This window comes from Paramormyrops kingsleyae, chromosome 22, assembly GCF_048594095.1.
Source record: "Paramormyrops kingsleyae isolate MSU_618 chromosome 22, PKINGS_0.4, whole genome shotgun sequence".
NCBI classification, from domain to species: Eukaryota; Metazoa; Chordata; class Actinopteri; order Osteoglossiformes; family Mormyridae; genus Paramormyrops; species Paramormyrops kingsleyae.
Genome location: NC_132818.1, coordinates 938,405 through 962,888, shown reverse-complemented (window position 1 = coordinate 962,888; position 24,484 = coordinate 938,405). Strand labels below are relative to the sequence as shown.

The following is a 24,484-nucleotide window of genomic DNA, read 5'->3' as shown; positions in this document are numbered from 1 at the left end:
TCTGATTACACGCGATAACAATGTATTACGGTATATAGACCGTAAACCACAGGGTATTTTAAGAAAACCACAGTTGATGCAGGAAAACAAAGGAGAGCAAAATGGAGACAAGCTGATCAGGCTGTCAGTCACGTGGATTTCCGGCTGAAGCGGAATTAACTCGGGCTGCTTATCTGACAGATACTGTGCCTCCGTCGCTCCAGCGAGCGGAAGACTGTGGGCCGATATACTCCTCTTAAGAGGCGGTGGCTGGACTGAGCGTGTTGTGACCAGATTTACTGCAACACCACATGCAGTCGCTGGTGCTCCATGTCCTTGAAAAGCAACTGCAAGGTTTCTATAAAAAAAAGCCTCCCTAAATTTACAGGGCACACCAATTCATAATATAATTTGCCTTAAAATCAGCAGTACGTTTTGCTAGATTGCAGTGTGGTATAGAGCTCTGTGTTTATTACTGAAATAATTATTCCAAAGTGATTTCCTTCCTTATTTGTCAATTTCACAGACTATTAAAAGATATTTACATTCATTTAGCATACACTTCCAGCCACAATGGTATACATTTTAGAGAAAGCAGGGTCAACCAGTTCCTGGATCAATACAGGTTTAAGGGTGACATCACTCTGCTGACCCTGGGGTTTGAGCTGGAGACCTTCCGATTGCAGTGCCACACACCAGCAGAAACACCATGTTACTCATCTCAGACTAACATGCTAAAATCGAGCCTCTGTCCTCTTTCTATTCTTGCAGCTCAGAAGCTACAGTCGATTTACGTCAACGGTGAGCTCGACACTCTCATCGGACACGCTGCTGGCAGAGCGGCATCCCGCCCACGCCGTGACCCCCTGCCAGCCACGCTGCTTCGAAATGAAGGCACGTCTGGGACCGGCCGGACCTCTCAATGCATGTCTGCTACAAACACTGAACAAGAGGATAGAGAGACAATGGAGACCATTGAACTTTGGTTCTGCTTGGTTTTCGCCAAGATGAAAAAGCCTGCATGATAAAAAGCCCATTTTTTATCAAAGCATAACTAATGCATAATCCTTATTTTACAAACAATGCCTATTTGTCATTTACATGCTGATCTTGTCACTTTTTTAAACAGCACTGCAATTTTCTCAACTGTGAGAAAAGCTTTGGGAAAACACATTCTCCAGTATCTGGAAGTTAATGGATGAGGATTTCAGAAGGTTGGGGAGGATTTGGGTGCTTCACGGACAGAGTGAGGTCAGGGGTCATTACTCATACATATTGGGTTTTATTATATTGGCAGTATATAGTGTGTTGGAAAGATGGACTCATGGTTTAACACTATTAAGTTTTAAGTTAAAGAACAAGCTCAAATTTGTGTACCTTCTGTTACAAAACTCGTTATTCCTCACGGATTTGCCAAAAAAATCTCCCCATGTCCTGAAAATCAGTTTATTATTTTTTAAAGCATCCCTACATGTATATATCCATTCCCTCCGCAGATCACAGGGCCGATGGGAGCAGCGATGCCCTGGATTCATAGCACTATCGGAAATGGTACTGTACGACAACAGAACAGGGTAAAATCCACACGGCCTGTCCAGGCTGGCATGCAAAATTTGTTTGTAACTTTTTATTTACTGTCAAGGATGCACAGAGGGGAGGAAAGGCAGTCAGTGTCCTCACTGACAGTCAAAGACATCATTTTCTGCTCGGCACTCAATTAGCAATGCCTGAAATTAATTACCCTCACCAGCCGCAGACTGAAGCTCTGGATCCTGGCGGGGCACTGCAGTGTTATCACGTGGATCCAGTGCCGCCGTAAATCCGGTTACCAAATCTGCGCCATTTCACCAGGCAGCTGCAGAGCTGTAGGAACGTCATACAGGGAACATAAATCTTAAAACGGCCGTATGATAATCTAAGCTTAAAAATGTGATGATGGCAGGAGAGTCTGTCACTGTTACTAAAATAAACTAATAATTAACATGTGGACCAAGTGGTTTTAATGAAGGGCCACAGCACAGTGTTTTAGGCGAGAGGCCATCACAGATCAGGATAAATCATTAGAGATCATTAGCATGCTGTGGTTAGATAATAAGGGAGTAATATGAAGGTTTTATTATATGCACCAGGCTAGATTAATGGGCTAATTTGGCTAAGAGAGCTTAATATGCAAAACAGCCATTAAAGGCCAACGCCCTGTGCCCCCCCTCTATTCAGATTTAAATGGTGTATTCCGCCTCCCCCACAGCTCAAGGGGAAGGCTGGGCTCCCCCCTTTTGGCTTTAATATGCAGGGCCCAGGAGGCTTGCAAATCGAGATGGGACATTGCAGATGGAAATCAGGAAACAAAAGGAGGGGGCTTCGCTATTGCTAGGGGTGGCGTCCTGCCCCAACAGGCTCATCGCACCTCCCCATATCCAGAGCTGCCTCAGTCATCCCCTCCCCCACCCCCCAAGACACCCCCACGTCACCAGATAGACCAAACCCTCTGTGTCCCTTTCTTTCATACTCCCCCCCCCATCCCAATTGAAATGCAGCTGGTGGTCTCAACCCCACCCAAGCACTTCTGTGCTCTCTGCCAAGACACGACCCCCCACCCCAAAAACCTCTGGACACAAAGGAGCAGAGTGAGACAGGCACGTCGCCGCAAGACGCAAGACGGACGAAAACAGAAATGGCAGGATTCCACGGAGCGAACCGGTCCTGTGATGGCCGACACCCAGCATCACGGAGGAGGAGAATAAATTATGACAAAACAAGGCTTTAGAAGCTACCGGAGACACCATCTGCTGGGCCTGCGGCCGGCGGAGGAAGGCACACTGTGACAAACTTGTTTATGACCCCCCCCCCCCCCCAGCAGAACACATAAATCAAAGGAACAGCACAACAACACACTGCCAATTTGTGGTCGGTTACAAACACCCTTACCTTTCCACTGGAGCAAACAGCCAATCAGCCACTAGAAGACATTTAACTGATCTTTTTCTCTTATTTTAGCAGGTCAGCTACTTATAGGTAAAATTCTGCTCTCCTGCATCAAAGGAATTCTTCGGAATGAAGTCAACATTAGCTGCAGTGTCTGCTATGTCGCTCCAAGGCCTAATTGCTCAATATGAACACATATAGCTTGGTTAGCAAGCTAACTACCAAGCTAGTCTACTAAAAAACATTGACCTTGAAAATTACGAAACTCAAAACTCAATGATAACGACTTTATTTACAATACTTACAAATGCCAATGGCTAAAGATGATGTGCAAAATGATAAATGGCCACTCTGGGTTTCGACAAAATCGGAAAAAAAAAATTCAGAATACATTCACCAATAAGCTTTCATCTATTCAGAAAAAGCATACAAGAACCTTCCATAGACTGCATTTATGCTGGTTTCAAAGGAAATATTAATGTATATGTTGCTGAAAGTAATTCTTCCAAAACGATCAGCAATGAAGTTCAATTTGTTAGATTACACTTTTAAAGGGGTACTATTATGCTAATTTTCACTGTTCATAATATTATTTATGGGCTTTACTAGAAGAGATTTATATTCCTCAATGTTCCAAAAACATTATTTCTCATAAAGTACATGTCTATTAATGTTAGTCAGCGCTGATGAGCCCAGTGTGCTCAGCAGTGTGCCGATTGGTCAGGTTGCACTACACATTCCACCTGTCTTGCAGTCTGCACACAGATCCTTGCAGGTAGGCAGCCAATAAGAATTGTGTTACGAGGTGACCTCACCATGTTACAGAAGTAAGGGCTGGAACAACAAAGCGTTTCTGGGAGATTAGAGAAGAGTGGTTTCTGTGAAGAGAGTTAGCTCCTTTGGCATGTAGTTTAGATGCAGATAAAGCTATACACACAAATAAAATTAACTTACATTGACTAATTCAATGGGGGGGAGGCTTGGGCTTCTTGTGTAGTCTTATAGCAATTACTTGTTTGCCATAAGCATTAGCACAAGAAAGAATATGTCAATGCTGGCCAGGATAAGCAGTGAGAAGATGGATAATGTGTGGTAATAGACACCGTGATGCCAGACATATTAACAGCAACCTCCAAACAGCCAGGCATCATTAATAGGAGGCGCAGAAAGAATGACAAGCATATAAAACTTTTGTATTTATGTATAAACACAAACACACACTGGAAGCACCGTGGCTGCCAAAGCACACAAAGGCATGCACTTCCATCAGGATTGCAGCTGGCTGGGCAGTGAGACCCCAAGTCACACCTCAAAACTGTGAAACTACCTGCCGTAGAGGTGATGGTCAACTCAAAGCTATGGGCTGGCCAGCCCCGTCTTAGAAAAGTCAAAGCATAGCAACCCACAAGCAATCAAAGTCCCCGGGAGCCGCTGCTGGGCAGCTGGGAAGACTGGGCAGGTGATACCCTGCAGAGAGCCAGTAGCCCGTATCTGATGCTGGACAAGTGGTAGCTATTTAGAGGAATTTAAGAATCTGAGCTAAATTTTCAATTTTCTTGAACACTTTTGATGATTGTGTTTTTGATGCTCTTCTTTTGCAATGTGCTTTCATTTAAGTTTTTTTAACCAAAACATAAAATTAATATAAAACACAACATTGTGCAAAACTTAGCTTCCAGCAAGTATCAGCCTTTCGACTGGTACTTTATAATACACCAAATACTGATTTCATACTCTATCCGTTAATTTATATTTACATTTATTTCCTTGATATTCTGTTTTCAGGACATTCTTAGTACTTTTTAAATTTGTTAGCACTATAAGTACCATGTGCTGTCCTTCACTGTCTTCCCTTTGCACTACACGTTTGTATCTGTGAATTTTACATACTCTACTTCATATACAAAAATATCCCCCTGGGATCAATAAAGTTCACCTTATCTTATTGTACATATATGCATGCAAGCACAAAATTATTATATAGGGTAATACACACAGACACCATCTTGGCGCCCAGGAATCTGACCACCACGTGTCAATTCAGACAGCATCTACATCAGTCTCCCTTTGAACAGTCCCATAAATGGGGTAATTAGCGGGCAAGCCAGACGCACACGTAACACATGCAAGCAACAAAGGTGCCCCCTGAGACAGCTCCCAAAACCACTGTAAAAGCAATGTGGTTCATAAGTACACAGCTGCTCATCCCAAGCACATACAAGTCCAATCAATGAGTCTCTTGGCCGGATTGTACCAAAACACAATATTACTGCAGAATTGATGGTCAATGAACGAATGAATGAATGGTGTGAGGCATGTAATAAATTTCTATTTAACTCCTGGCGCTTCCTTCAGCTGAGGGATCCTATTCCCCATGCAACCAAGCGACTACACCTTTCTTTGAAAAATGTGTCTGTCAGCCTATCAATCATCATTTAATTCCCGTCCATCTTTATCATAAGTTGCCGGAAACGGTGAACAGATTTTCCACTCTGCTCTAGTGATCTCCATAACACTGTTCCACTTCAAAGGATCAGCAGGGGAGGGGCCATCTTAAAAGACCCAATTCCCTGCTGTGTCTACAGATAATAACGCCGTAATCACAGGAGCTCAGACAAACAGAGGAAACATCACAGAGAGATTTTAGAAGTTTTCTTGTGATTTTTATTTATTTAATTTTTTTTTTTGGGGGGGGGGGGGGGTATAGACTGTTGTTCAGATGAAACAAGATATATATAAGCCTCAAGCAACTTTGAAGATAGGTGGGGGGCCTATCAGGATAATGGTTACCTTATTGCTCACAGTAACATGCTTCTTTGCGTGCCCAACTATTAACTTTATTTTTATGGTTATACACTTGTAAATAGCTGGATATTTCACTGCTAAGTACAGGCTTAGCAAACCAATAGCTAATCCCCTAATGAAACGCAAACCTTTCCGGTAACAGAACCAGCATCTTTATTTTGCTGGACATTGTCATCACAAATACAGAAACCAGACACACTATCTATTACAGTATAGTCCAACAGTTCCCTGCTTTAGCACAGAGCAGCGTGCCCTACACAGCAGCCAACAGGGACCAAAACTGACAGCTAGAGAATTCATGTCTTCCTACAGGACTATGAGGTCCTATAGTCGTTACTCCAAGCTAATCACCAACATCATTCCAAAGCCTCAACGTCCTTCGCAGTTTGCCAAACCCAAACAGAAGGGTGTGCCAATGTCATTTGACCTCCAATGGTGCCCGTTGGTTTACTTGTAGCTGGATGGTCATGTGCAAAAGTGCCTCTCTTTCCCCTTTAAATTGGGGCCAGCGATTCAGAAAAATTCCCAAGGTGCTTCAAAAACTGCTGACGGATACTTCCAAGATCCAGAAGAAGCGATAGCGAGGAGGGGGGATAACACAAATGAACTGACCTTATCTTAACAACAGTGAGAAACACTGCCATTACTTGCTAAACAATTAAGGGAGACTGACTTTCATGTGGATGACAAGGGCCCAAAGTCAATTATGGGTTCAAAAGACCGCAGAGACTTCATTTTCAGGGGGAGTCTCTCATGGTGCTTTTCTTATGTACTCTGATATGACCGAAAGCAAGACTAAATAAGCTTATCTGGGGGAAAAAAGGGCATATCTATACATTATTCATTATTAGTAGTATCACACATTGCGATTGATCAGAACTTGAAAATTTCCAACCTCCTACATTAAAAAGTACCATAGAACAGCTTAAAGGAATGGATTTGCAATGCAAATTGATGCAAGCTAATGATAATTCTGCTGGTGTTCAATGCTGATAACACAACACAGCAATTCTCAGATGTGCTAATGGAAATTAGCACATAGTAAATCATAATGTACACCAAGTGGACAGTAAACAAGCATCTCCAGTTTTTTGTGAGCAGGAACCACGCTATGACTAGTGTCTCTTCGTAATACGGCTAGGGTTTGGCCTGTTTCCTGCATGTCAGTGGAAAAGCGCCATTACTGTCAAAGACAGCTGGCCTTATGGTGAAGATAGGCCTGATCTTTTACTCATCAGGTGTTTACAGGGGTCGTAGAACTTAACAGCTGGAGTGGGCCACATTTTGTGTTCAGTTTGATAGCATTGCACACCCATGTGTCAGAGTTACATACAACCATAACGTAGGCTTCAAAGAGTTGCTCTAAATCGCAGAAATATGGCAGTGCTATTCCCAAAACAACGTACCTTTGCATGTCATCGAAATCAACCTACCATTCCTGTAAGAAGCCATGAGAAATAGCTCAACTTATTCCATTCATACCACTGCAGAGTGAAGTGGTGGCCATACACTCACACTAGACTTCCTTCCTCAGACCTCCAGACAGTTACAATATGCGCAGAGGGCAGGCCATATCATAGACCTCATTTGGCTGGTTTCCACACACTCGTGGCTTGTCGACAGCTACTGTAAATTCTGAAATCTTTCGACATGCTGCCAAGGCTGCAGCACCACGCTGAGCTTTTATAAAACATTACAGACGTCAAGTATCCCTTGTAAAAACTGGCCACCCGTACCGTAATCGCTGGATATCACTTTATAGGCTCCCATCTATCTGTCTCTGGCACGGGCGGACTGTGGGAGACGTGGACCGCACAGGCAGAGGGATGTGCCGATAGCAGAGCCCAAGGCAGATGGCTTATCCCGCAGAGGGTTATTAAAGCTAGGTGTGGGTGTAATCACCACTGCTGATAGTGCAGGCCTGCTTCTCCCAAGCGGATATTTGCATACCAGTCAGATAAGCACTGAATTATTCTGTCATTCGCCGAGCCTCCGATCCATTTCCATCACACTCGGAATCTCCCTTGACCCCATCCACTGTATGCTCCCCGATTTACGAAAGGGATGCAAATCGATTATGGAGTGTAAATTTTTGCACTCCCCCATCCCCAAGATAAAACTTCACACGAAACAACCGAATGTAATAATTTGCGCAACGGCACATTAAGCACAAAGCAGACTATCATAATTCTTCTTTAAAAGACAAAGGCCAGTTACAGCATGTTAAATACCTTTTATTAAACTAATGTGGTGCAACATTTCCACAAAGAAAAGGCAAGATAATTACCTTTGCAGCAAAGCAGATACAGTTCTTATTTCTTCTGGGGAAATTCATGGCATTCCTAGTGAAATCCACACCAAGACAAATAGCACACAACATGAAATCTTACCTGGTCTTCCCTTACTACAATAAGCAAAGTTTTCTCAAAAATTTCTTTGAAGCCAATTTGGTGAAAGACCAGCCATCTGCTTCGGATCGTCATGTTTCATCCATCTATTTTACGACTGTTTGCCGACACCACAGACCAAGCCCCCGCTATGACTTTAACAGCTGAGGCACGAAAATCAGTCAATGGAGATTCGACAGAGAAGCTTCTGACAAGCACAGTGAAACAAATTACACTCGGAGCAGAGTCTGTGCACCGCGTGAGAACTCTTTATTCCAGGCATCAGTGAGGATGAAATGACCAACATTAAGGGAGCTGCATAGTGCTGCCTTAGCTAGGTACAGGCACTCGAATTCCTCTCCAGAATCTTCACCATTGAGTATTCCCACCAAACACTGTTAATGGAAATCATGACCAAACACACAAGATACGTGTGTGTGTGTGTGTGTTTGGACCATTTGGACAGAAGCGTAATAAAAAAAATGAATGAGAGGTTTCTGATGCTAGCAACAATTTATGCTTGGAGTTTCATGTTTTCCTTGAGTCACCTGGGCTTACACCCACAATCCAAAAACACGCCGTTAGGCTAATTGGTGTTTCCAGATTTTCTGTGGCTGTGATACACTGCCATCCCGAGCAGGGTGTAGCCCAGCCCTGCAGCATCTAATGCCTGGTAAAGGCTCCAGGCTCCTCGTGACCTGGCCTGGAAATGCAGTTGGAAGACTGATAATACCTGGGGAGGAAATCATAAAGTATACACTAAACTCGAGAATGACAGAGCAATAAGACACTCCAGACTCAGGCCCAACAGCTGTGACACCATAAGTCACTGAAAGGCTGTGCAGGCATGTGCCATAGACCTATGATCATTTCCTGTAAACATGTCCTATGCTGTAAATCAGGACAATAAACAGCTGGTCACCCCCCTGTGAATCTGCACGATTCTGCTACAAGGGCTCAGTGCTCCAGCGAGTACCGAGGCTTATGCCCAGACGTACCTTGTGTCACGCGTCTGCCTGAATGCTGCGTAACCCACATAGACCTTCTGTTGACGCCCTGAAGGAGAAAGCTTGGTTTTTAAGCCCCTTAATCTCACTGTTTTCTTGTGTCCCATTTCTGCACACTGCCGAAGCCTGCAAAACCCTAACTAAACACAGATTGCACGCTTCCTGACGAAATTACTGCGGAAACTCACTGGATGAGATCCCTGCCCGGGCTGTGGGAAATTCGTTTTGATGATTTAACAACTTAATGTAGCAGAGATATCAATTTGCAGTCCTTCCCATAACAGGTCTAGTTTTTAGATGGAATGACGGCTCAGTGGGTAGCACTGCACCCTGACTCAGGGCTGGAATGACGGCTCAGTGGGTAGCACTGCACCCTGACTCAGGGCTGGGATGACGGCTCAGTGGGTAGCACTGCACCCTGACTCAGGGCTGGGATGACGGCTCAGTGGGTAGCACTGCACCCTGACTCAGGGCTGGGATGACGGCTCAGTGGGTAGCACTGCACCCTGACTCAGGGCTGGGATGACGGCTCAGTGGGTAGCACTGCACCCTGACTCAGGGCTGGGATGACGGCTCAGTGGGTAGCACTGCACCCTGACTCAGGGCTGGGATGACGGCTCAGTGGGTAGCACTGCACCCTGACTCAGGGCTGGGATGACGGCTCAGTGGGTAGCACTGCACCCTGACTCAGGGCTGGGAGGTTCAATTCCTGCCCCAATCACGTGCGTGTGGACATTTCCCTGTGAATTACCTGCGTGTGCTTTCTCTGACGTCCGCAGTTAATATCTGCGGCTAGCTGAATTAACATTCCTAAAGCAGCCATAGTGAGCAAGCAAATATCTTGTATCGGATTCACACCCGGTCTAGAATATCCCTGTCTTGCACCCTGGGCTTTGTGCATTATGGATAAAATTGATAGATGGTTAATGGTTTATACCCCATCCAGGGCTGTTCCCTGCTTTGCACCCATAGCCTGTGACCCTGAACAGGAAAAGCGGTTGCAGAAAATGGATGGATGGTTTATACGGGAAATACAAACCTGGTAAAATGGATGCAGTTTGCAATAACATTACGAACAGCGGGGTTTTGCTCCTTGAAAGGATCAGACAGCTGAAGGCAAACGCTAGCTATTCTGCTAACGGCAACCTCTTGGTGGGAGTCCACAGGAGGTCAGAGAGGACTTACCTGCAGACCAGGGTGGCGATGATGACACACCAGGCTGTGCAGCAGCAGTCGGCGTTGGGCTGATCCTCGTTCTTTTGGCGCCGGCAGCAGAGCCAGAAGGAGTAGAAAAGCAGGAAGAGGAGGTCGAGGGCCAGGCAAGCCAGCGCCACGCCGCCCAGAAGCAGGAGGGACTGGGAGACAGGAAATGACATCACAATGGAACCCAAACAACTTCTATAAGCAGTTTACACAACAGAGCAGAACAAGGATTTTGACTGTAACCACCAGTGCCCCTAGGGGGTGAATGGATTCATAGTTACTACAAACAACTTTGACTAGTTGTAAAGGGAAATAGCAACAGATACCAGGACATATTCACTGTTGCTAGTCATTGCCTCGTTGAAATATATGGTTTGCCCAGGTTGACCACAGTACTTTGAGTCGCTAGCTGTACTGCACATTCACTTTAACAGCAGTTAAGTTTTACTATCCCATTAAACCTGATTTCCAACCATGTTTCACATCTATAATTAGTTGAAAGGAGTTTTTGTAACTTAACTGCAGTGGCATGGCTCCGTTTAGGACCCCCCAGCACACCTCAGTGCTCACATTTAGCAGAACGTCTGTGCTACAAAACAGGCCCAACTGCCAGTTCTGAGCGGTGATGGTAGTTCAGCCTTGCCGTTCATTTTCAGGACAAAGCTCGTCATTGTAGATGTCAAAGCACAGTGAACCAAACACTAAGATGAAGATGGCACATGTATTTGTTCGGACCTCCCCCTTAGTGCGGAGAAGGCATGTTAAGTGACTGTCATTGGCTGATAATTAAAATCTAATTTAAAAACAACAAAAACATCAACATAAATACCCTTTGATCACAAGGACCAATTATTAAACCTTCAGAATATCCAATTAATTCGGCAATTGAGGTGATTTTCATTAGGGTGCGTGTTTCCATCATATCATTTACATGTACTTTATTCAGCAGATATTTTTGTCCAGAGAGATCTAAAATGAGACACATAGCATATTACAAACATCATATGTAAGGGAGATTACACTAAAGACCATTAAACCCAGACTCTAGGCCCACATAGAAAGGGAATTACCTGCTGTACTAGCAGAATCCAAGACCAAGGAATGCCAGCAAACAATGGATAACTGGACACCAGGAAGTCAACATATGCTATAAGAATTGCAACAAAGCCTTTCATTGTGTTGCCCATGTCAATCTATGGAGGGCTCTCAGGAAGACGAGCATACTGGAGCATCTTACTGTCCTAATGAGAGTCTCTACACTGGGCCACAGCCACAGACTGAGCAGTTCCCTTAACAGACCTTTTAGTTGGGAAGCAAAAGGTACTATACATCAGTATGATTTTCCTCTGCAAGACATTTTCAACATCCTTTTTTGGGAAAAAAGTATTTGTTAACAGATTCATTTAGCAAATTCTTGATGTCACAAGCTTTCATTGAGCAGCATATTGATGCAATACAAAACAACCAACTGCAGGCTAAATGGTTACACACACACACACACACACACACACACACACACACACACACACACACACACACACAGAAGGTTATGCTAAAAGCATCTTGTCATGCCACTGGATAAAGTACATAATTAAAACTGGGTCAATGAGATGTACTAGATATTCTGAATCAGATGTGCACTATATTACCAAAAGTATTGGGATACCTGCCTTTGCATGGACTTTGATGACATCCCATTCATATAGGCTTTAATATGGAGTCCACCCTTTGCAGCTATAGCAGCTTCAAGTCTTCTAGGAAGGCTGTCCACAAGGTTTAGGAGTGTGTTTATGGGAATTTTTGACCATTCTTCCAGGAGAGGGTTTGTGAGGTCAGGATGAGAAGGCCTTGCTTGCAGTCTGTGCTCTAATTCATCCCAAAGGTGTTCTATCAGGTTGAGGTCAGGGCTCTGTGCAGGCCAGTCAAGTTCCTCCACACCAGACTCACTCATCCATGTCCTTATGGACCTTGCTTTGTGCACTGGTGCACAGTCATGTTGGAACAGGAAGGGGTCATCTCCAAACTGTTCCCATAAAAGTGGGAGCATGAAATTGTCCAAAATGGCTTCAAATGCTGCAGCATTAAGAGTTTCTTTGAGTGGAACTAAGGGGCCAAGCCCAACCCCTGAAAAACAACCCCACACCATAATCCCCCCTCCACCAAATTTTACACTTAGCACAACGGAGTCTAGGCAAGCCCTGGCAACCGCCAAACCCAGACTCGTCAATCAGATTGTCAGATAGAGAAGCGTGATCCGTCACTCCAGAGAACACGTCTCCACTGCTTTAGAGTCCAGTGGCAGCGTGCTTTACACCACTGCATTCGATGCTTTACATTGCACTTGGTGATGTAAGGCTTGGATGCAGCTGCTTGGCCATCTGTAGTTTCTGAAGTTTGGAGGTCTGTAGCTATTGACTCTTCAGACAGTTGGCGACTTCTGCACACTGTGCGGTACAGCATGTGTTGTCCCCACTCTGTGATTTTACGTGGCCTACCACTTTGTGGCTGAGTTGCTGTTGTTCCCAATTGCTTCCACTTATAATACCACTAACAGTTGACCGTGGAATATTTAGTAGCGAGGAAAATTCACAAATGGACTTATTGCACAGGTGACGTCCTATCATGGTACCACGCTTGAATTCACAGAGCTCCTGAGAGTGACCCATTCTTTCGCAAATGTTTGTAGAAGCAGTCTGCATGCCTAGGTGCTTGATTTTACACACCTATGGCTATGGAAGTGATTGGAACACCTGGATTCAATGATTTGGAGGGGTGTCCCAATATTTTTTGCAATACAGTGCAAGTGAAAATTGGATAACATTAAAATCCTTAAAATGGTTTCCAAGTTCTGTTAATCATTCAAATAAATCATTCACGAAACAGTTTTCATCAGCGTTCCACCATCTGCAATATATACTGTTCCAACAAAAACTTTTTGAAAAGTCGACTACACAGAACTATTAGGACAGCGGTCTTGGATAAGGACCATCTACATTGGGCAGCGATCTTGGATAAGGACTACCTACAGAGTCTCATGACACTGACAGCCAGGACGCCTCTGCCCTATTGCCAGCCTGGGGAAATAGATGGTTCTGCATATAACGCGTCAGACGATTTAACTTCAGCCCATGGCAAACACGCAGGCAAGGAAAACAAGTGAGTCGCAGAAAGGATTGCCACGGGATACAGGTTCAGAAAAGGGGGTTGGACGTATGTTCTTGGGCCGAGAGACAAAATGATACTCAATAAGGAATGTGTTACAAGGTCCAGCCGAGAGGACAAGCAGGTCACCTGACTCTGCCCCAAACTGAGACGTCCAAGCGGCCCATTTTACTGCTTGTTCCTTTGGCCATTCTCACGCACATTAATTCACCGCTGAACCACTTCCGATCAACTGAAACAATGTGATGGTCAAGGCTGGATTAAGTTCTCTGGGAGCCCTAGGCTAACATTGGCATGGACATTTCATCGATTTAACAGACATTTGCCGAGACCCCGGGCTATGGCCTGGGCTAGCCTAGACATTAATCCAGCCCTAGTGATGATCAACAGCAACACAGCAGTTTGAACCACACAACTATGCTTTTTGATACTGTACATTAACAATTACAATTAGAGCCTTTGCTTTTTGCCAATAAGCCAGACAAAATATACTACTTTGTTTAATATTCATTAAGGGAACAACCCAATACTGATTAATTCTGTAACCAATCCTCCCCCAACCCTCACCCTTTGTACCAGACGTGCAGAAAAATTGCTAGGATACAAAGAACAAAAATGAAACACAGGATGGCACAATTCCCGCTTGCTGATGCTGCTCAGCCTCCAGCTAATTTTAGAAGACAGACTGCAGTCTGTGTTAAAAACTAATGAACAACAAAATCTCCTGCAACCAAAGATGCAAAACTGAGGCGGATGGGAAGCCGCTTGGGGAAATCCATGATAACCTTTAACAAACCACACTCTACTTAATTTAGATGAGCTAATACACCATAGCAAAGACTACAGAAGAAATCCTTCACAATCCCACTTACTGCATCTAATCACGAACCCCACACACTGCCATACTGTTTGATTACAGGGAAAAGACGACATTGTAGCTTACATTGTTTTCATTTTTGAAGAGGTGGCTAAATAGGTCTTTCATCAGAACTAAGGTGCAATTCCAGCACTACATGTCAAAGGACAACTTAAAACTGCTGAATCTCAAATTCCTACAATGTGCCCGTTAAGGATGGTCAGTACTATAGGTGACATAGGGCACCAGCTTCTGAGGGGCGTTGACTTGCCAGCCAGTTTCACCTTACCTCAGGCGCAACAATGACTAGGGCCAGTAGAGATACCTGGCCACATCTTTGATTCCCCGTTGTTGTAGACCGCTGCTAGCCCACTTGACAGTTGCTAATAAACAAGCGTCACCAAAGTAATACTCAAGCTGGCCATTCTAAAACTACCAGAGATCTACCTTGTCTTTGAGCACATTCAGAAATTAATTAGAAGTGTTGGGAGTCTCCGCCTGTCTTTACAGTAACTAAGGAGGTGATGTATCTGTAGATAGAGCATAAACCAGAAAATAAACAGTTACAAAGGGCTCATCTGGTGAAGGTGACTTCCAGCCCCAGCATCTAGTCACAGCGAGGGATCGGGCAGCTGAAGCCAGCGGCATTTTCTTCACCAGAGCCAAACCGTCCCGGACTGGAAAGTGACAAGGCCGTGGAGGAGAGGTGGAATGGGAACTAATCCCAAAAACCCATGAACCAGGGAAGAGGTAAAAGAAAAGTTTCAGACTGCTTGGCAAAGGATTCTACCTCTAAAGTGGCATCGTTTGAATTTATAATTTTCATGATACAGGAAAGCAGATTTGTTCAACAATGCACCTGTACTGAGCTTAGGATAATACAGTAAGGTCTCAAGTACAAGAAAAATGATTCACTGCTGTTTTTATAACCTCATTTCCAAAAGCAAAACCGCCCCCACCTGATGTGCCCTTCCGGAGACTCTTTCCTTTACATGTAGCTGAACATCGCTGAAAAATAAGCCCATTAAGTTGCCACTACTTCAGGATGGCCCCATGAGAGCCCTTTTCCTGAACTCCGAAGGGAAATCGCTACCACCACAACACGCAGAGGCAAAAATAGCAGTTCTGAAAACAAATTAGATTTTCGATTCTGTTCCGACACTGATTATATGTGACAGATATTTTGACGCCTTAAACCCCTTGTTCTGGTCAGTTGCTGAGGAAGCACTTTGGCCCAGGATGGACGACACTGGGACAGAGAAAACAGATGGTTCCAGCTGGCATCAGCCATCAAAAAATTAACCACACGCAAATGAATCTCTCAGCTGTGTCTCAGCAGAGATTTTACTTCTATTTGCATCATGTCTAACAAGTGGCTAGCCTGCAAACCTATGCATGCTCAAGATCAAACAGCCACACCTGACCTCCTGACCAGCCTCCGTGTTTTTAGAAGACACCAGAAGCCCAGGGCAGAAGAACTGCAGATATTTTGTGTGACTGAACGAAATATTCCCTGAAGGAAATGCAAGCAAAGTCAGCTTTAGGGAGTTGGGGGGGGATAGGTTTACATACATACAAGATTTTAATCCATATGCTTAGATGCTGAATTATTTTTTTGTGGCTGTGCCCTAATCCCATAGTTGGAGGATGGGGCTGCTCGAGATCTCCATTGTTAAACAGGAAAGGGATAGGCCCAGATGTGGAAATTTAGCACAATGGCTGGGTATTATCTTGATGGACTTTATCCCTCCGTTGAGTGCAGAGCGGGACCTATGTTGGCATGAGATGCTGTCATTATTTAATTGCTTAAGAGATTTAAAGAGATGGCTGAATCAGAATTTTCTTTGTCTAAATGAGAACAAGACTGAGATCGTTGTGTTTGGTCGTCCTGGGGATTTAAGTGGTTGTGTAGATGGACTTGGTAATTTAGGTTGGTATGTTCGTCCTTTTATTAGGAATCTTGGTGTGATTTTTGACAGTGATCTTAAATTTGAAAAACAGATTAGTTCTGTTGTAAAAGCCAGTTTCTTTCAACTGAGACTGCTTGCTAAAGTCAAGCCATACTTGCCACGTAAGGAATTTGAAAGTGTGATTCATGCTTTTATAACAACTAGACTAGACTACTGTAACTCTTTATATGTTGGTTTGGATGTGTCATGTATTCAACGTTTACAGTTAGTCCAGAATGCAGCAGCTCGTCTTAACGGACTAAAAAGTACGAGCATATTACCCCAGTCTTAGCTTCACTTCACTGGCTTCCTGTCCGTTATAGGACTGTTTTTAAGGTTCTATTGTTTGTTTATAAGACTTTAAATGGGTTGGCACCTGCTTATTTATCAGAGCTTTTACATGTTCATACTCCAGCTAGAGCACTGAGGTCATCCAATCAGGTGCTCCTTGATGTTCCAAGAGCAAGGTTAAAAAATAAAGGTGACCGAGCTTTTTCAGTGGTGGCACCAAATTTGTGGAATAGTTTACCTGTACACATAAGAACTGCTCAGACTGTTGGAACATTTAAGTCGTTGCTTAAGACCCATCTGTATTCTTTGGCTTTTATTTCGAGCTGAGTTGAGATATCGTGACTTATAATAATTGTTTTTGGCTAGTTTATGTGTGAGTGTCAGATATTGTTAAGCACTTTGGTCAACCACGGTTGTTGATAAATGTGCTATATAAATAAAATTGAACTGAACTGAACTGAACTGGTCCTATAGCAGTGTTTCCCAATCTGGTTCTTGAGGATCCGCAGACAGTCTAGGCTTTTGCTCCCTCCTAACTCCCTGCTGGCACTGTATGGGAGGGAGTTAGGAGGAAGCAAAAATGTGAACTATCTGCAGGTCCCCGAGGACTGGATTGGGAAACGCTGCCTTAGAGAAAGGATGACCTAATGTCATCTCATCTCATCTAAGGCTTCTAGTCTTATTCTGTAAGCATTTTTTGGGTTCTCTCATGAAGCAAATCATTATCATTCCAGCAAAACTAAACCTAGGAAACTGCAACCAACTACTACTGAAATTAAGAAGAAAGTCAGGAGGAAAAAGCCTCTCTTCCACAAATGAAAAATAACTAAGGATGTTGTAATAAAGCAGGAGTATTTAAGTCTACAGACTGAGTTAAAAAAAATAATGTTAGACTCTCTAAGCAGAATGTCAAAAGGAAGGTTACATTAAAGGCTAAAGATAAAATATTGGAAGAAACTTTTAATGTTAACTCCAAAAGAGCTCTAAAAGCTAATCACTAATCTGCAGGATAGTAAGGGTCTTATAATTGAAAATTAAATTGATATAGCTAACCGAGTTTAATGATGTTTTGCACAGGTTCACTGTAGAGGACACGAGTAACATACCCATTCTTATTACTAATCCAGCGTCATCTACTGTATGACTAATATAACTGAAGCTGATGTGCTACAAAGCCTAGCTAAGCTAAAAAAAAACAAATCGCAAGGCCCTGATGGCATCTTACCTATACTTTTAAAGAAGATGAGGGAAATTATTAGCCAACCTTTAACTTTACTGTTTCAGAAATTCTTACCTGCTGGTGTGGTACCTTCTGATTGGAAGCATGCTAATACAACACCCATATTTCATAAAGGAAGCTCATTATAAGAAGGATGGTATTGGTGTGTATGTTGATGTTTCCATGTCCCACTCTTGTCAGTGTGGGGAAGCAATTAAAAAGGCCAATAGGATGTTGGGTTACATCTATAGGTGTGTGGAGTTTAAGTCAAGAGAGGTGATGCTGAGATTATACAAGTCATTGGTAAGACCCCCACCTAGAATATTGTGTGCAGGTTTGGTCACTTACCTTAAAAAACATTAACAGCTGCCTTAGAAAGGGTTCAACGTAGGGCTATGACAATGGTTCCTGGTCTTAGAGGAATGTCCTATGAGGAGAGGGTAGCTGAGATGAATCTGTTTAGTCTCGAGGTAAGGAGACTAAGGGGGGACATGATCGAGGTATAAAAGATTTTAACAGGTCTGGATGCTGTTCACCCAAATAGTTACTTCAGTATTAATTAAAAAAAGAAGATCTCGTTTAAATAGGCGGAAATTAGCAGGAGAACATTTTAAACTGGATTTGAGAAAGCACTTCTTTACATTGCGTGTAGTTAGGGTATGGAATAGTCTTCCTGTTCGTGCAAGCAAAACCTTGGGTTCCTTTATTTTGCTATTTAGCAATTTTGAGCTATTTGTTAAGTTCTCCTCAAACAAGCTTGATGAGACAAATTTACAAACGAGAGGAGGCCATTCATGTTCTTATCTGCAATTCAATGGAAAAATCAAAGATAACAGTCAAATCCTTTTTGGCCCCTGAAGCCTCCAGACAGACTGACACAGTAAAATGATATCCAAAAATGACGGCTCGCAAATAGATAAAGATTATGCTTCAGTATATTAGGCTTCTGCAAGGCACAATTCCTGACCATTAAAAACATTGGTAAATGACATCATGTTTCAGTATGTCATTTCCCATAATGCATTGAGTGGAGACACTTTTAGAAACAGACACAGGTCACAAACTAAAGGTTAATGACAGAGGTGCCTTAAAGCTAAAAACAACTAATTTTAGCAAAACAAACATCTGATAAATAGCTATAAGGAGTCAGATTCAGTTTTTGTGTGTAACATGAAAAGAGAGTCAGCTTCAGGCAGGTTGGGCTTCTGATACACAGGACACAGATGTCAATGACACATAAAGACCAGTTTAGTTATAGCATACCGAGAACACACCTATAAACTAATATTAACTAATATGGCACATTGAAACAGACACCGGGGGGGCAAAATGGGGTTCTTTTCTCCTTGGAGCACAAGGAGGTTCAACAAACCATCCATCGATTAATTAAAGTTGAATTACACTTATCCTAAAAATAAACCAATATGCAAAGTTACCGTTTTGAAATTTATTGAAATTTAGTGCTCAGTTTCAATGCTTGTCAAACACTATTTGTAATCATTTTGGCAAAGTCACTTTTCCAGCATTCCTCTTCCAACCAGAAGATGAGAAGAATAAAGAAAAAAGTCAATGTGGCGTTTGTCATCCCAGGCACTTAGAAAAAGCTTTCATTACTGCTATGTCTTTCTGTTTCTTTCTTTTTTCAGTGAACACTCTGCAGGAAAAGACACAAAGGGTCTATATTATACATGAAGAGGGTCTGAAATGTCCAGAAAGCCTCTCATTCTCCTGATGGACATGTAGCCTAACGGCAGTGGGCAAGGACAGACACCACGGCACCGGCAATTAACGCTCCCCTCCGGGGGGGGGAGGGGGTCAGATGGCGTACGAGTGGAGATGGCATGAGAATAGTGAAGCACTGTCAAAACGTCAAGCCCCTCGCTGGAGCTCTTCCAGGCTGAATTTCTAACTGCATCCAGCTGCTTTGTTCTGCAGAAGGACCAAGCGCTTGCGAAAGCTGCCTCCCCCAGCTCCCCCACACTCACGCACCGCCCAGAGCGTCCGAATTAGCCTAATCTCAGCCACTCCAAAAGTAGCGTCACCGTCACACAAAGTAGGTCCCTGGGTGGGATTTTCTGACCCCCTGCTCTGTCAACGCCCTCGGGGTGCCATTTTCAATCAATACCTTAAAGCTACCTCCCGCATGGGCCTACAGTTGCGTTTGAGCCCCCTTCCCTAATGTAACAAATGTGTGTGAGGGGGGAGGAGCAGAAATGTGGAAGAAACAGCCTCCAGAGGGGCAATCCTGCTTCTCAGAGGTGATCAGAAAAGCAGGGTAATAAAGACTAAAGGACATTCTTTGTATACATAAGGGATGCTACTCAATGCAAATAAGATGGTATGTAGAAAGGTTAAGCCTGAAGGCTGCAGGGCAGTCTTCCCCAGGAGCTGGGAGGGGCTCTCTCTGATCTGGGGTGTATCTATCCGGTGAGTGACCTATCCGGTGAGTGACCTATCCGGTGAGTGACCTATCCCTCTGCCAGCCAAAGATAGTGTTTAGTCTGAATGTTTCTATAGTAGAAATATCCATATGCACGGTTATGTCAGTCACAAGTCGACAATAAGGGGCTCTGAGCAGCTCACAGAGAGCCAGAAACACACACTAATACAAACATAAGAGGTGCCCATATAATTGTGGGGTCTCTCCATTTGTTTCTATGGGGGAGAACCCTAATCCCAGCTTTGACAACATTAACCCCTACCCAGCCCTAACCTTAACCATAAGTAACCAAAAAAAAGTACAAGACTTTTGGCATTTTTAGTTTTTTGATTGTAGTCACATTTTTATGAAATTGAATTTCCCCTTGTGGAAACCAAAAATAACAGATTTTTAATCAATCTCTCTCTCTCTCTCACACTCTCACACTCTCACACACACACACACACACACACAAATTAAAAATATTAAGTATCACAGCACCGTATTATGCAACACTGGCATAACTTATTTGTTATTTTAAGTGCTAAACCTGGTTTGGACTGTGAAAGTAATGTTTGGGAAGACTAACAAAATTGTTTTTTGGGACATAAAAGCATCCCACAAGGACGACGACAACTGCCGCTGGCTGGCTGGCCAGTGCAAGAAAGGCGTCAGCCTTACGGCCGGGTTGCACAAAAATAAACCAGCAAAAGGGAAAGGGACACAGCAGACCCCATGTGGCCAAGATGTCCCCCCAGGGCAGCCAACACCACGCACGGCCTTGAGGATCAGGCACAGCAGCGTCCACATGCATGCTCCACCCCTCCCAGAAACGTGACAAGGAGAGCAAGGAGGCATGAACCACGCGGAGAACAGCTTGACAGGAAGGAGACCGCAGAGTCCGTCGTAGCCGTGAGTAACGCGAAGGGGGTGGATGCCAGCATCTCCCACGTATTACGCATCGACACTCGCTCACACACGTCTGAGTAGCACTAGGACTTGATAGCTTGATCAGCAGGAGAGGGGGGCGAGTCAAATGCCGTGGGACACAGGATGTGATGATTAAATACCACCTCCAAGCGTCTATTATGGAGAGCTCTGGGGGAGGCGCGGGCGAATGTGTGGGGGTCCCCGAGTCTGCTTAGGACATCTCCACATTCAAGAGAGGCTGGTTAGGGAGCCATTACTTCAGCACTGTTATGCTACACTTCAGGAGATCTAGCTAACCCTGGGAGCAAATGGGAAAGACGCTCCAGCTAATAGGCTAAGGGATCAAATGAAAAAAGCATGGAAAACCTAAAACTCCAGCAGGCCAGAGGGAGAGACCCCAGTGAGCTACACAGGCCAGCTACCGGCCCTTACGGCAAACTGCATCGCTAAATTCAGTCCCAAGTGGGAGCTCTCATCATTGCACTAACGTGCAAATCTGACAAGTTTTCACCCAGGGACTCATCACGTGCCAAGATGATCATCCGCCCATTACAAACGTGCTCAAAAATGACTCAAAGATGCCCATGGATTCTCACCATCTCGCTGATTTTCTGAGTGGCATCATCTGTCATTACCAGTTACCACAGGACATGTCCTACACCTCCAAGGAGCTCAGCGTGTCACCGGGGAGGCGGCGGATGGATATCACTGGCAGCCATAAGCTCGCCGTACACCTTTGGCAAGCACGAGTGGACTACAGGGCCGGCTCACAACTCGATAGCAGCTTAACGAACATGTTACATAACGCTCTACAGATTCCCTTTTCAGCAAGCCCCCGATTTCAAGCCTACAGCCAGCTAACAAGACCGGGAGGTATTTCATCAGCCCTCCCGCCCCCATCTTTAAATTAAGAACATAAGAACGAGAGGAGGCCATACGGTCCATCGAGCTCACTTGGGGAGAACTTAACTAATAGCTCAGAGTTGTTAAAATCTTATCTAGCTCTGATTTAAAGGAACCCAAGGATTCAGCTTGCACTATGTAATCAGGAAGACTATTCCATACTCTGACTACACGCTATGTAAAGAAGTGCTTCCTTAAATCCAGTTTGAAATGTTCTCCCGCTAATTATTATTTGCTCACCAACAATTTATTTCATAAGCTACAACCTGCCTTTGAGATGAATGCTGTGTCATTATAATGTTAGCCCGCAATATGAGCACTAACTGCAGTTCAGCAACAAATGCTTTGGGGTTGGAATAAACAGGGTGGACAACCAACAGTGAGGTGAAGACAGGTGACGAGCCCAGTCAGTCATGTGACTAGTTACTAAAAATATGAGGCTTTTTAAATCCAAGGCTTTTCTATTTTCTCTCTCAGCCCCAGGTCACAAACATTAGACCATCCTTTCCCAACACAGTCCTCAACGACCACCAGAGGGTCCATATTTTTACTCTCTCCCAGGCAGCAAAAATGTGCCTGGCAGGGAACTGGGACGGAGCAGAAACATGAGCTGTCTCAGGGTCCCTGGGGACCAGGTTAAGAAACACTGCCTTAGACCATAATGCACCACCCCATATCCTGCTGAAGCCCCCCCGTTTCACTTGCAATAAAACCAAAGCAGCCATGTTTATCTCCCCATCACTCCCTGCCATTTCGTTAAACCCAAGCTGGGAATCGAGACCCCACCCCACCCCCACCCCACCCCACCCCACCCCACCCCACCCCACCCCACCCCACCCCCTCGCGCGAATCTGTTCATCATCCTAACCCGAATGAGACTCGTATCTTCTTAACAACATGGGTGACATTATAGACAGATATTATATTGTGAGTTTCCAGGGGCAACAGTGATGGGAAAGTAACAACAGAAATCAAAAAAAGAGGGGAAAAAAAAATGTAGTCCATTGTCACAGGAGAGCCACTGATCTTGTGGAGATGGGATGTCAAAATGACTCATAACCTGGGTGAGATCAGTAGCCATGAACTACTGGGTTTAGTGTGTTGGTGTGTCACTTTGCCTCTGTCGACTGCACTAAGGAGCCTCGGCACAGCACTCACTAATATCCCACTTACGGAATTGGCTTGTTAACTGGAAGCGAGTCTTTGTCCTCCTCTCAGTCAATAAGGAGTGGAGGATCTATGGACACTGTTACCTTCTCATGAGTCCCATGGGCGTCCTGAGCTGGGTAAAGTTTAAAAAAAGCCTTTTGATTCACGAGTCTGAAGCTTTAAAATTGGTAGAAACGACTTTAGTTCCTACCTGAAATCACAGATGGTGCAAGATCTTCCTGATTTCTCATTGCTGTAAGGATGCCAGTTGTTAGACCATGTCAGATACATGACAACAAAGCATCCACCCACACAGTTTCAGAACGGCGGACTGTTTATTCGAAAGCACTGAAGAGCTCCTTAATTAAAAGTTTTCTGAAATATTTAGATCGCCATTTGCTTGTCCCTTGTGGGGGTGATTTATCCTAATCACTTTGGGACTTGCTTGTGAGCTATGTGAAAATTATCAGCGGTTCACGCCCCACACCACCAGAAACTGGCTGAGCATAGCATATGCATTCAGGTCAACACGTCTAGCCACTGTTGACTTTGGTCCAACTGAGCGCCTCACTAATCCCCAACACCCTTTGGCAGCTTGCATAGCGGTCAAGTTTCCCACAGTAACTCGCTCCAGGGACTGGTCCAAAGAGGTGGCTCTGATACTGTGCTCAATGCCACCCTTAAAAATGCCTAGCTGTATAATATAGTATAAGGGTGCAGCTAGGACGGTCAATAATTCATCAGAACCAGCGGTCTATCATCCCATGCCATGCAGAACCTTGTGTTCTGTCCTGGCTCCTGTGAACTGGTTTAAAAAAAGACAGGGGAGAGGAGAGGGATGCAAAGCGGCACAAGGCAGTGTGGAAATAGCGACCATGGCCAAAATTTCAGTGACAGCAGTCTGAAGGACAGACGGTCAACGGGGCTAGTGGGGGAGGAGGGGCTTGGTTAAAAGGAAGAAGGGGCTTTGCCCAGCTACCCCAATCATATTTATAACCTAGTCCAACTTTTATGAGTCACACTAGTTTGAAAAACCAAAGCTCCACATTGGCAAACTTCATTCAAGACAAGTGAAAATATCAGAAAAATCTATCCATCACAGATGGATGTGAGCAGATTACTTCAACAGACATCAAAATCTAACCTGATGTACATAACTGTCAGAAACCAGGAGCACCTTTTGCCTGTGTTACTTACTGCAAGTCACTTGAATTTGGGTGGCCGCACACATCAACAGCACAAGTCAGAAAACACCGAGACGGACGACAAAAGGAATTGCTTCCAAAGTGGCATAATTCAC

The 24,484-nt window shown here is 44.2% G+C and overlaps 1 protein-coding gene across 1 annotated transcript in view; it reads right to left on the bottom strand.

Annotated features, from left to right (window-relative positions):
* ttyh3a (tweety family member 3a) overlaps positions 1-24,484 on the bottom strand; it is a 59,633-nt gene that overhangs the window by 28,177 nt on the left and 6,972 nt on the right. Inside the window, exon 2 of the mRNA XM_072704835.1 lies at positions 10,289-10,458. Within this exon, the coding sequence (XP_072560936.1) occupies positions 10,289-10,458 (170 nt within the window). The remainder of the gene's footprint in view (positions 1-10,288; positions 10,459-24,484) is intronic.